The sequence below is a fragment of the Microplitis mediator genome, chromosome 11 (assembly GCF_029852145.1).
Source record: "Microplitis mediator isolate UGA2020A chromosome 11, iyMicMedi2.1, whole genome shotgun sequence".
In the NCBI taxonomy this organism is placed as follows: domain Eukaryota; kingdom Metazoa; phylum Arthropoda; class Insecta; order Hymenoptera; family Braconidae; genus Microplitis; species Microplitis mediator.
This window is the reverse complement of record NC_079979.1, coordinates 7,019,273-7,033,790: the sequence shown is the minus strand read 5'-3', so window position 1 is coordinate 7,033,790 and position 14,518 is coordinate 7,019,273. Positions and strand designations below refer to the sequence as shown.

The window sequence follows — 14,518 nt, the reverse complement described above, 5'->3', positions numbered from 1 at the left end:
ATGTACTCCAAAATTATCATTTAACTTTTTTTTCTACAACCAACAGTTTAGTTTCCAGATGTAAAAATAATGAATTTTCGTGAAATTCGCATATTCTAACGTCATTAATAGACGAAATATTGAGTGCACAGATTTGATTCTTTGGACTTATTTGTAGACAATTTATTGCTTAAGAAGGTTTACTGATCAATAATTTAAAAAAAAAAAAAATCTTCACAGTTTGCAGCCATAAATAATGTAAAAAAATAGTTTTCCCATGTTATTTAAATGGGAAAACTTTGAGATCGATAATGGACCTCTTAAAATTGAAATTAAGGGCTGAAATTTCACCTGAATTTTTTTTTAGAGCTGACAGACAAATTTTTCGTGGGAGAGTCAAAAAAAAAATTACCGATTTTTTTTGGCACACCCTAATATATATACATATCATCTAAAACTCTTTTTTTTGTAAGCGTTATCGCGACCTTTTGAGAAAAAGGAGACATTTTGTGTAGGAAAGCAAGAGAGTTTTGCAACCCTCTTACTCTCCGGGGGATATATTATGTCCAATAAATTTTTTTTTTTATTTAATTTATTTCATTTCAAAAATAAATTTACGAAACTCCTCTTTACAAAAGCACGCGAAAACACAGCGTCAGTATTACCATTACTCATGCGTATAAAAGTAGAGCGACGATTTCTGCAATAACGATTGACAAATAAATAAAAACTTGTGGTCATTTCCCACCAATGGCAGCAATTTAATTACTCCCACCAAACATCAATCAAAAGTTTTTAAATAGCCTGAGCACCATGGCTCAGGGCCTTAGTTGACTATCAGATCTCGTGATCTTGAGCTCTACGGACCGCGAATAACGAAAACGCGAAAATTTCGTAAATTTTATTGCAGGAATCCGCGTTTGCATCGAAAAATCAATAAGAGAAATTTTATCTTTTTGATGAGAACCCTATTGCAGGAATCCGCGTTCGCGTCGAAAAGTCAATAGGGAATATTTAAATAAAAATCTATATAAAAATCATTCAATTTTACTGCAGAAATCCGCGTTTGTTTCGAAAAGTCAGTAAGATCCTTAAACTAAAATTCTATTAAATTGAGTTATTGCAGGAATCCGCGTGTGCGTTGAAAAGTCAATAACTGAATCCAAATTATCTATTAAAAATTATCAAACATCTATTAAAAATTCGGTTCGATTGAATAGTGATACAAAATAAAAATAAATTTTAATCCGATCTCGAGTCGATTCAGTTCTGCGCATAATAGCCTTCGGGCCCAACAAAGACGTATAATACAATAAAATTGTATTCTAAAAATTTGTGAAAAGTATAGTGTATAAGTGAAGTTCAATTAAAAATATTGTAACTGAAACGTTTAATAAAAAGACTAGAGATCATAACTTCAACCTTCAAAGTTTCATTCAAAAGTAGCACATAAGATTTTATCCTACAACCCCAGCCGCACCTATTCAACCAATTCCATTCAGGAAGAGGCCGAGTGAGCTGCAAAGTTCTGGAGGGATAAAAGCCTGCCGTATTAGAAGAAAGAATCCACTAAAGGTAAGTGAGAGACATTTAAAACATTTTCTCTCTATTGATCGATTTATAAATGCAATGTGGTCCAGCTCGAAGGCGCTTGGGTTCGAACTCTTAGAAAAACCCACATTAAATAATAAATATAGGAAGTGAAAACCTTCCTCGTATTCTTTACTGTTGTCCTCATCCTCCAAATTGCTTGTTAAATTTTTCTATCGCTACCAAAGGGAGAAATCCCGGATAATTAATTTAAATCTAAGCGGCGGACGTAGCATATAATAAAAAAAAATCCTCACCAAATTCCAGCCAGATAGCTTTAAAATCGAGATATCACAAAGGGGTATCCCCTTTCCCGTTTAAAAGGTGGCATGGTCTAAAAGTGGCCAATATGGGCCGGACAAGCAAACGTCACCTCTTCGTGGTTGCCACCACGAGTACCGAAAGGGAAACTAACGACGTCACTGCCGATCCAAAGGGATTTATTGATGTTGCAAGACGTCCAAGAAAGTGGAAGGCTCTAAGAGTCCACTTAACTATCTAAGGGATCTAGATAGATAAATAATAGAAAATATATATGTATATATATATATATATATATATATATATGTATATATCGAAAAGGTATAAAATACCTATATGTGTGTGTGTGTGCGTATGCGTATGCGCGCACTTTGATGTAAACAGTGTATCAAAGAAATAAACTAAGACGTCATGTCGTTTACTTCGTCTAAGCGACTTATGACTTTCGAATATTATTTCCGATACTAAATAAGAACAAGAGTTTAAAAACTCTTGAGAGGGCAAAACAACTCTCCCCAAAAACGTCGGGGCCAGAGAAGAATACATTTGAGGTGTGTGTGTGCGTGTGCGCGCGCGCATATATATATTATTAATGAATGAACAATGTTCATACAAAATTGGCGTACTTGTACATCAACTAATTCCTTAAAAAGATACTTTAAATGGTTCTTAAAGTGATAGTGTAGTCCGATCTTGTGGGCCTAGGCGTTACACAAGCCGGAGTGGCTACACATGCGATAGCAGAGTACTACGATTCTGTGGACTCAAGAAAGTTACACAGACCTGAGTTAGTATTTAACTATATGCCTAGAGGCTTAAAAACCTCAAGTACCACGATCTTGTGGACCCACCAGGGTTACACAAGCCTGAGCGGGTACTCTCAGCCGTCCCGAGTCTCTTCCTTAGAAAGAACAGCTCTCAAGCTGAATAGGAGGGACATGGGTCAGGACAGGCATTCTACTTTATTGCTTCCACGCAAATAATTCTGGTGAAAGTAACTTAGGAGAAACGGCGCATGTTTACTTCGGAGGCTTCTAGGCCGCCCCAATCTGAAAATGAGCATGTTATAATTTGTACTTGTACAACGCTGTGGACCTCTGTTACGGAAACTACGAGCAGGAAGTAATGAAGCGGAATGTATCAGCTGATGTGCAAGTATGTTCTAGTGGGGCAGAACAGAACACATATCGGCTTGGGTGAGCAGCCCAACGCTGCCAACCCTAAAGGTGATTCCAATCACTCAAAACATATGGAAAAACTTGAATGACTGTTGAATATATATAATAGTGAAACATAAGGCCTGTTCCCTCCGGGGGCAGGCATTTCACTTTAATCGATTTTGAATATAGAAGTGATTAACTAGCTTTATGTCCTGCAACATAGGGCGAAATTTCTCACTTTAATCGATTTTAAATTGATTATATGTGGATTTACTGTCTTATGGTCCCTGGACCTAAGGCAGTTTTTTTCACTTTAATCGATTTTTTTGAATGCAATGATAGTCAAAAGCTATTATATGTCGACAGTGGACTGATACCACCTCCAATAGGCCCAGGCCCTGCAAAAATTTTTGATTATCCTAAAATTGCGAAAGCAATAAGTATAAAAATTTCTCAGGGGAATCTCGTCTAAGTATCAGCCCACAGACAAAACTTAACCCTATCCTTCCCTCCCCAAAACACTAATCATGCTTTTTTCTTTCACAGGTAGCAGCCACACCAAACTTTTCTTTTCCCTACAGGCACAACAAAGAGTTTAGCGACTCAAACAGCAAAAATAATAACCATGGCTTTCTCCTCTCATGTAAAATTATCCGCATTGGACCGGCATTCGGATATGCGGGATCGGTCCGCATGGGAGAGGAATCCCATGGTGGTCTTAAAACGAATCAAACCAATGGAAGACACCTGGACATCACCATCATCATCATCGACGACGATCAACAACACGCTCGTTCGAAGAAGTGCCAGAGTGGCAAGCCGGGTTGTTATGGTTGGAAATTTGATCGCTAAGCCCCCTGGTACTTCCGTTAATCGTCGGCACGAGAATCGGGAATCGCGGACGCGCACGGGTAAAATCACGCGACCGAGGAAATTAGTAAACGCGAAACGGGACTCAACACTTAAAGTAGATTCAGTAGTAAACGGTACAAATTGTTCGTGGGACACAAGCCGACGTACGTGTCCGGGGTCGAGTAACTATGCCCACGGTGGGCTCGCAACAGGAGAGGAAACAACAGAAGGGCTCGGTACGGTAAAGGAAATTCAACCCCCCCCCCCCCCCCAATTCCGATAACAGTAGAGAGAGAAGGAGGTGAGAGAGGATTCAACGCGGAAGGTCTTCGAGTCTTGCAGCTGAACTTGCGAAATGATAAAGCGGGAACACTGGAGACAGGTGCCTTGTGGGAGGAGGAACGTATTGATGTCCTCCTTTTGCAAGAGCCATACGCAGTTGCAAGTAATAAATGTTTTAAAATACCCGGTTTTGGCAGCAATGTACAAATTGCTGCTACAACCGGGGAGAGGCCATTTGCGGCCATTTGTCTAACTAATCCAAGGTACAAAATGATACACATTTCGCAACTAAGCACCGCGCACTGCGTATGTGCTCAAATTGTGGGTCCAGGCATCTCTTTCTATGTGGTATCGTCATATTTCCAGTGTCGAGACGAAATAGAGGTTCACATCACGCAATTGGAAAAGGTAGCACAGGCACTAAGAGGAAACAAAGTTTTATTTGGGATGGACGCGAATGCAAGATCAACACGATGGGGCACAGAAACAAATGAAAAGGGAGAAAAATTAGAGGATTTCATAGATGATAACGGGTTAGAGGTTTTAAACGTAAAAAGGGAGGGTCCAACTTATTCTTGGGTCTCAGGGGAGTCGTACATAGATGTTACCTTAGCCACCCCAAAACTTGCACGGTACGTACGGGACTGGTCCATCAAACGCGAGTGGGTGCAAAGTACCGACCACTATGCGATCAATATCAGCCTAGGAATTCCAAGAGATGTTTTAGGTTTCCACTATATAAAATGGTGTATTACCGTAAGAAGGACGGTGTGGCTCAATAAGTTATAGATCAAATTGAACGGAATATAGTATAGGGCCGGATAGCTCAACTGGTAGAGCACTCGGCGCGTTACCGAATTGGTCTGGGTTCGATTCCCAGTTCGGGCTATCTATATTTTTCTCAATTTATCTATAAATTGTCTTATTGAGAGGTTTGCATGTTTTAGGTTTCCACTATATAAAATGGTGTATTACCGTAAGAAGGACGGTGTGGCTCAATAAGTTATAGATCAAATTGAACGGAATATAGTATAGGGCCGGATAGCTCAACTGGTAGAGCACTCGGCGCGTTACCGAATTGGTCTGGGTTCGATTCCCAGTTCGGGCTATCTATATTTTTCTCAATTTATCTATAAATTGTCTTATTGAGAGGTTTGCATGTTTTAGGTTTCCACTATATAAAAAAATGGGAGGGTCTCGATGGGGCAGATCCTAAGCGGTTCAACATTGCGTTGGCCGACTGGGAAAAGTTCCGCGAGAAACTACCAGAACTCGCAAGAGTGAATCTTGAGGGCCTAGTGCTGGAAACGGTCGAGGACGTGGAAAGGTATACCGATGCACTTACTAAAACCATTATAGAGTCATGTGAATTTGCTATCCCGCGGAAGAAGCCGCACGTAAAATCATACCCGTGGTGGACCAGGGAACTGACAAGGGAAAAGAGAGTGGTTTACAAAGCCAGAAGGGGATTTCAGAGGGAGACAGACGAAGGAAAAAAGACAGAACTTAAAGAGACTTACTTACGACTTTGCAAGACATACTCAAAACACATTAAGAGACAGAGAGAAAACAGCTGGCGAGAGTTTGTCACGTCGAACGGTAACAAGGAGCACTGGGGCATCGTTTACAAGCTCCAGGCAGACAAACACCGAGTTAACAGAGTGCTCACCACACTCTGGCGTGACGGGCGTTCCACAGAAAGCTTTAAGGACACAGCTAGCTGCTTTCTCAACACACACATTGTAGACGACAAACCAGACGAAGAGACAGAGGAACAGAAAGAAACCCGAGAGAATTCAGAGACGCCACCAGACACCGCGGACGCCGATTTATTCACCTCGCGCGAATTATACAGAATTTTGAAAACCCTTAAAAACAAGAAAGCACCCGGGCCAGACCTAGTAGAAAACGAGGTTATCAGAAGGGCGGGAGTCATTTTATCAAGGGAATTTTTAGAATTATATAATAGATGCCTAGAGCTTGGAGTTTTCCCTACCACATGGAAAGAGGGTGGGATTATTATGCTCCTTAAGAGCAGTGACAAAGACGCGAGTGACCCAAAATCTTATAGGCCAATATGTTTACTTTCGGTTATCGGGAAGGTATTTGAGAGATTGCTAAAGTCGAGACTCACCACCACAGTCTTAGCTGGGGATAAGATTTCCAGTCAACAATTTGGTTTTATGGCCAAAAGGTCAACTGAAGATGCAATCGTTGAGATGCGCCGCTTGCTAGATTCGACAACAGAGAATCTGGCAATCGGACTTCTCTTCGATATTTCTGGCGCCTTTGACAACGTGTGGTGGCCGCGAGTGCTCGAGGGTTTGAAGAAGCGGGAATGCCCCAAGAACGTTTACAGGGTAGTGCAAAGTTACTTTGAAGACAGGACAGTGGGACTTTCATGGGGATTCGGGTGGGAAAAGAAAAAGCCAACTAGGGGGTGTCCACAGGGATCAGTTCTGGGGCCATTATTTTGGAACATTATGTTCGATGACTTGCTTAAGGAATTAGAATTATCAGATCACGGGAGTAAATTTGTAGCCTATGCTGACGACCTCCTCGTCATCATAGAGGGAACTTCACGAGTGGACATCGAGAGGAAAGCACAAGGGACGGTAGATTCGATACTGGAATGGTGTCGTTCCGCAAAACTCACGCTGTCGGAGTCCAAGACCGAAGCGATATTCCTTAAGAGAGATTACACCCGACGCAGTCCACGCAAGGACAAAGGTCCGTACCCCTACGAAGCGAAAAGACAGAAAAAGCCCAAGTATGATTCAAAGCCACCGAAAATCGTAATAGGTAAAACAAAGATAGCTTTCAAAAAGAGCGTTAGATACTTAGGGGTACACTTCGACCAGGACCTCAAACCAACTACACATATAAAGACAAGGCGCGCGAAATTAGACAAAACTTTTGGTCGTTTACGCCGTCTCGCACGGACTGAATGGGGACTGCGCTTTCCGGTTATGTCCACCATCTACAAGGGCTACTTCCTGCCCGTTGTCACTTATGCGGCAGCAGGCTGGAGTGACCTATGTGGAGTGGAGGAATGGAAGGCTCTCAGGGCCTTGCAACGTCGAGCCCTGATTACGATGACGTGTTCATACAAGACGGCATCGTATGAGGGACTTTGTGTAGTTGCAGGGGCAGTGCCCATTCAGCTTGTGATTGACGAACGTTGCGCCCGTTACAATCTTCGTACTGGCAAACAGGCAACCCTTGGAACCGTGACCGTGCAGCCAGATGACGAAGAAGGCCTTGTCTCCCTCAAAAAAGAAACCATTCGCAGATGGCAACAGTGATCGGCAAAATAGAAATTTTAGATTTTTAATTACTCGTTATTTAAAAAATTAATAATATTTTTCATTATTTTTTTTGATACTTTAGTAATCAGTAATTTCAGCGTCAATATTGAGAATTATTTGGATATTTAATACTGGGATTCTATGAATTATTCATTGTTAGAAAATTAGTAATTGTATTTTTCTAAATCCTAATTATTGCCATAATTAGTAATTAAATTATTGTAATTACTAATTATTAGAATAATTATTAATTTAACTGTGTCAATTATCAATTATTCGAATAATTAGTAATTTATATGTTTAAATTATCAATTATTTGAATAATTAGAAATTTATATATTTAAATTATCAATTATTAAACTAATTAGTAATATATATATTAAAATTACTAATTACTAATTAATAATGGAATTACTCCAATTCAAGGGTTCTATTAAAAATTTTTTTATAACGTCTGGATTGAAAGTTCGATTTTCAATTTGTTCGAATCTCCCGCGCTTGCGTTTCACGTCGCTACTCTGAGGCCGGTTAAATAGAGTTGCGTCGGCGCGTTATCATGCGCAGGCGGCTCCACCGGTCCCATTCTCATCTCAAGCTCCGCCCACTGATCCAAGTGGGGATGAAGAAGAAGGCGAAGCCATCATTATTGAAAACTCACCGACGCCAAGTGCCACGTGTTTTTTTGCTTTATCTTAATCTTTTGCAATCTCGCGATTATCATCAAATATCATCTCATATTTAATATAAATTACAAGGTGAATAATTTTCACTTATTATTTTTTGATTATTTAAATTCATCTCAACTTAAATAATTGTTAAAAATAATTAACTTCATCTCACCTCGTGGTTGTTGGTTTGCCGCCAACCGCCATCTTTATATCACCTCACCGCGTGTTACCACGTATAATAACTTTATCTCAACATTTATACCCGAAGTATTAGTGCAGTGTACATAGTGTATATAAAATATAATAAATTATTAATTTATTAATAATATATAAAAAAAATAAAGTGTTAAAAACTATTTATTTATCATTAACATATCAACATCTAAATCCCGCCAATTAAGCATCCCAGTATCTCATCTCCTTACTTAAATTTAATTTAAATTTAATTTTAAATATTTTAAGTAAAATAAACATTGGTCCTTCGAGCCGGATTGCTTAATTGGTGTTAAATTCAGTGAAAAGTTCACCTAAAACAAGTGCATCTCAAGGTCAGTTCAACACCAGTGCATTGCTGAGTACCCTGGACGTGGTACTGCATTGGTGGAAAAAGTGCTAAGGGACACAATAGTGCAAATTACACTTTGTGAAGTGACCAGTGCATCGTGTTAGTGATTGCATCATCTCTCACTATCAACCAACATCTCAACGTTCTCAACACACATCGCTGCATCTCAACACCAGTCATCACCAGCTACTGTCTGTTTGTTCTGGGTTATTATTTAATTACTAGTTTCTGTTTTGTGTTTCTCATATCACTTTAATTACAGCTACTACGTACATCTCAATCATAAAATGGCTGCAGTTCAAAACAAACTTGCGATGCAAGCTGGCCGCATGTCATTCATATCATCTCTTTCTGCGGCTGCAGAAGCCGGTGTGTTTGAGACACTACCACTGTCTGCTGCCACAGCCAAACTCAAACTTCTCACCACCTATTGGGAGAAATTTGAAGCTGATCACGAGAAGTTGCTCTCGTCCAAAACGGACGTCACAGTGGAGCACAAATACTTCACTGACGGGTCCTTTGAGATCACTCTCAAACAGTATCAGGCTGCTTCAGACGGCCTCCACACCCGCATCGCGGACATTGAAGCAAGGTTACCATCTCACGGCAGCGATCTGGCCAACTCAAGCATGATCCAATCATCTCACCATCGCACGTCGTTACCGACCATCACCGTGCCGAAATTCTCCGGCAATTACCAGGACTGGAGACATTTCCACGACTTATTTGTATCACTAATTGGTGAAAATCCAAATCTCACCAACGTCGAAAAGATGCATTATCTCAACTCATGCTTGGTTGGTGAAGCAGCTCGTCTCACCTCAAACATTAGCATCACCTCAGAGTCATTCGAGTCGGCCTGGGACACACTTGTCAGCCAGTACGAAAACAAAAGGCTCCTCATCTCAACTCAACTGGATAAGCTTTTCAGCCTACGTTCAGCTGAGTCATCATCATCAAAGCATCTCAAGACCGTTTTGGGCACGGCTATTGAAGCCATTGATGCCCTGAAAGCACTGGGATCACCAACCGACCAGTGGGATCAGATCCTCGTACATCTCATCTCACACAAACTAGATCTGGCAACCTTGGAGGCTTGGGAAGTCAGTGTGGGGGCTACAACAGAGTTTCCCACCTTTGCAGAGCTCCGAACCTTCCTCCAAGGTCGAATCCGAGCCAGAGAAGCGATGGAGTGTGGTGTTTCCCCACGAAAACCACAAACTTTCAAACCATCACCTCAAAACAAGCCACCGCCTGCAGCACGGGTACACAACCTGCAACAGGCGAAGACGGAGACGTTTAACCTCCCACCATCATCATCTCAATCACAGGCACCAGCTAATCAGGGCCCACCGTCAGAGAGTAAGCAGTGTAAGCTGTGCTCACAGGGACATTTTATTGTGTACTGTCCCCAGTTCCGTGCTTACTCTCCTGACAAGAGACATCAGTGGGTAACCCAGCGATACCTATGCATCAATTGTATTGGGTCTCACAACATCTCACAGTGTCACAACCCGAAAAAGTGTGCCTACTGTCAACAACAGCATCACTCCATGCTGCATGGTGCCGCTGCTTTGGTCAAGACAGCACCAAAGAAGAAAACCACTACTTCAACACCACCAGCAGTAGCCCAATCATCTCCACAACCAGACGGCGATGCACCGTCAGAAGCTGATGCAACTCATCTCAAACGCTCGACAACCAGTTCTCATCTCACCTCAAGTGCAACAAAAGTTGACATCAATGATGTCAAGTTATCATCTCAATCAGCAGCACTTAACTCAGTACAAATAAACCACTCGCATGACATCTCAAGAGCAATATCAGGACCCAGTGTCCTACTGGCCACTGCCAAGGCCGTTCTCAACTACGCAGATGATAATCATCAAATTATCCGCCTTCTCATCGACCCTGGGTCAGAACTCACACTCATATCACGGACAATAGTCAATAATTGTCAACTTGACATCATTTCATCTCAAATTCCAATTGTTGGAGTTGGCAGTGTATTATCCGGAAGTACATCTGGAGCTGTAAACATCTCACTCACCTCACTTCACTCTGATGATAGTGTTATCATCTCTGCACACATTCTCAATAAACTTACAGCTGAGCTGCCAGCTGTTTCAATCAAGAAACATTCGTGGAATCATCTCAACAATCTGCAATTAGCTGATCCAGACTATTTTAAGTCTGATAAAATTGATCTACTTATCGGCGCAGATTGCTATGGGACAATCATTAAACCTGGAGTGCAAACTGGTTCACTTGGTGATCCAGTTGCCATCAAAACAATTTTTGGCTGGTCCATACTTGGTCCAGTATCATCTCAATCACAACAATCACCAAGCAGATCTCACCATCTCATATCCAACGATCAACTTCATGATTCAATCGTCAAGTTTTGGCAACTTGAAGAAGTCCCATCGCATCTCAACGAGTCTCTCACAGTAGAAGAAGCTGAATGTGAGTCTCACTTTCAATCAACTCACTCTCGTGATCACACTGGTAGATATACCGTGCGATTACCATTTAAATCATCATCTCAGCAGCTTGGACATTCAATACACATTGCCACCAAGTGTTTAAATCGACTAATAAAAAACATCTCACAGAAGCCTGAGTTTAATCATCTCTACAAGGACTTTCTCACGGAGTATGAGGCCATGGGTCACATGCAAAAGGTCCCAGATGCATATCAATCATCTCACATCACCTACTATCTACCTCATCACGGTGTTCTTCGTGAAGAAAGCACAACAACTAAGCTGAGAGTGGTTTTCAACGGCTCCAGTAATACAACCTCAGGCATCTCACTCAATGACACACTTCACACGGGTCCAAAACTGCAGTCTGACATTTTTGATGTCTTACTGTATGTCAGAAGACACCAATTCATCTTCACCACAGACATCACAAAGATGTTCCGTCAAATCAATGTTCACCCAGATGATTGGGACTATCAACGGATCCTCTGGGTAGATGATGACAATCAACCTCAATCATATCATCTCACCACCGTTACATACGGCACGCGTCCAGCACCATACCTTGCTGGCCGTGTTCTCAAACAGCTGATCATCGATGAAGGAGATAAGTATCCACTAGCTGTTGAACCTTTTGAAAAAGGCAGCTACGTGGATGATATCTGTGGAGGCGCTGATAACGTCAATCATCTCAACAACATCGCATCTCAAGTGGAAGCAATATGTCTTGCTGGTTGTTTTCCACTAGCCAAGTGGAAAAGCAACCATCCTCAGTTCAGCAAATTGTCATCATCTAACATCTCAAATTCACACGAGTTCAACGAATCTACATCCAAAATTCTTGGACTTTCCTGGAAGTGTCAACCAGATCACCTCACATTTACTGGTCATACATCTCAAAAGGCTGCCATCACCAAAAGATCAATTTTATCTGAAACAGCCCAGTTATTTGATCCACTGAGACTCATCTCACCTGTAGTCATCAAAGCCAAGATCTTGATGCAAGATCTATGGCTAGAAAAAATTGGATGGGACGATTCACTCTCACCTGAGATAATTCACCGTTGGAAGAAATTCCGAGATGAATTACCTGAATTATCTCAACTTAAAATTCCTCGCTGGCTAAACATCTCATCAGACACCTCGAACATCGAGATACATGGATTTTCTGATGCGTCACAGCATGCCATGGTCGCTGCTGTCTATATCAAGACTCATCATCATCTCACACCAGCTAAAATCACTCTTGTCTGTGCAAAGAATCGAGTTGCACCACTGAAACGTCTCACCATTCCTCGTCTCGAATTATCAGCAGCTCTTCTTCTCACTGAACTCATCTCACACGTACAAACAACTCTTAATCTCCAAGATGTTCCAGTTTATCTCTGGACAAACTCAGCGGTGGCCCTTGTCTGGATCAAACAAGAACCAAGTAAATGGAAAGAGTTTGTAAAAAACAGAGTTCAATCCATTCAACAAAACCTACCAGCAGCCAACTGGCAATTCATCTCAGGAAAACAAAATCCTGCAGACTGTGCTTCCAGAGGCTTAACTCCATCTCAACTTCAATCTCATCATCTCTGGTGGTCAGGTCCAACCTGGTTACTAGAGCCATCTCACCAATGGCCAGAATTTACATCTCAAGACGATCCTGAAGTGGACACTGAACGAAAATCCGCTCAATCTCATCTCGCAGTCACCAGTCCAAGTTTACCACTTGGTGACTTGCTTGAATCATCATCAAGTCTCACAAAATTGCTGAGAGTCACTGCAATTGTTCAGCGCGCAGTTGCAGTCTTCAAGAAAATTCCTGCATCATCTCTTCACATCTCACCACTAACACCAGCTGATTTACACTCAGCCTTGTACTTCTGGATCAAAATAACTCAACAAGAATATTTCAAGAACGAGATTTCACAGTTATCTCAAAACAAACCGTTTTTGAAATCTCATCCGTTCTCACGTCTCACCGCTTACATCGATTCTACGAATATTGTACGAGTTGGTGGACGACTGCAAAATTCTCATCTCGACACGGACAGCAAGCATCCACCCATACTACCAAAGAATTGTCATCTCTCTCATCTCATCATCTCTGATGCGCATGCTCGCACAATGCATGGAGGTACGCAACTGACGCTAGCTGCCGTGCGCAAGAAGTGTTGGATATTTGGGGGTAGAATCCCAATTAAATCTCACATTCAACGCTGTGTTGTCTGTGTAAGACAGAGAGCTCAGCGATCTCAACAGTTGATGGGTCAACTGCCTACATCTCGAGTCTCACCCTCACTCGTCTTTGAAAGCACTGGCGTAGACTACGCTGGGCCTGTGCAGCTCAAATACTTTCAAGGACGAGGTACACGTTGCTACAAAGGCTGGATTGCAGTCTTTGTATGCTTCTCAACCTCTGCAATTCACTTGGAAGCTGTAAGTGATTACACTGCAGAGGGATTTCTCAAGGCGTTCAGGAGGTTCACAAGTCGGCGTGGCATCTGCAAAACCCTTTTCAGTGACTGTGGAACGAACTTTAAAGGGGCAGATGTCATTCTAAAACAACTTCTCTCTGGTGCACTCAACGAATCATCTCATCTCCAGCAAGTTCTCACCTCAGACGGAACGCAGTGGATTTTTAATCCACCTGGTGCTCCACACATGGGTGGCAAGTGGGAAGCCGCTGTAAAATCTGTCAAACATCATCTCCAACGCACCATTGCTGACCTACTTCTCACCTATGAGGATTTTTCAACATTCCTCACTCAAGTTGAGGCTCTATTAAACTCAAGGCCACTCAGTGCACTTACTGATGACCCTGAGGACATCTCAGCTCTCACCCCGGGTCATTTTATCCGTGGTGCGCCACTCAACACAGTACCTGAACCTTGTCTCACCAGTGTACCAACATCTCGTCTCTCACTTTATCAACGAATTCAAGAAAGACTTCAGTATTTCTGGGAACGCTGGTCTGCTGAATGTCTGCAATCTCACCAATCCATCTCAAAGTGGCATACATCTCACCATGATATCCAGATTGGTTCATTGGTTCTCATAGTGGACGAGAGGTATCCACCATCCAAATGGCCTCTTGCCAGAGTTACTCATCTCCATCCTGGTAGTGATGGTCTTACCAGAGTCGTCACTGTCAAGACTGCCACCTCATCATTCACCAGACCAGTCACTAAGCTGGTTTTGTTACCTATCTCAACCGCCAAGGAAGATTCTCATCTCTAACCATCTCATCAGTATCTTCTCCAACGAGTTGGCGAAGGCGGGGAGAATGTTCGAATCTCCCGCGCTTGCGTTTCACGTCGCTACTCTGAGGCCGGTTAAATAGAGTTGCGTCGGCGCGTTATCATGCGCAGGCGGCTCC

At 42.1% G+C, this 14,518-nt stretch overlaps 1 protein-coding gene across 1 annotated transcript; it reads left to right on the top strand.

Moving 5' to 3' along the window:
* Positions 1–8,952: 8,952 nt before the first annotated feature.
* LOC130676890 (uncharacterized) lies at positions 8,953–14,379 on the top strand. Its single transcript, XM_057483399.1, has one exon. The coding sequence runs from the start codon at positions 8,953–8,955 to the stop codon at positions 14,377–14,379; it is 5,427 nt and encodes a 1,808-aa protein (XP_057339382.1).
* Positions 14,380–14,518: the final 139 nt, after the last annotated feature.

Excerpts from the sequence above, each read along its gene's own strand:
- LOC130676890 (XM_057483399.1), top strand. The coding sequence starts at position 8,953 with ATGGCTGCAGTTCAAAACAAACTTGCGATGCAAGCTGGCCGCATGTCA.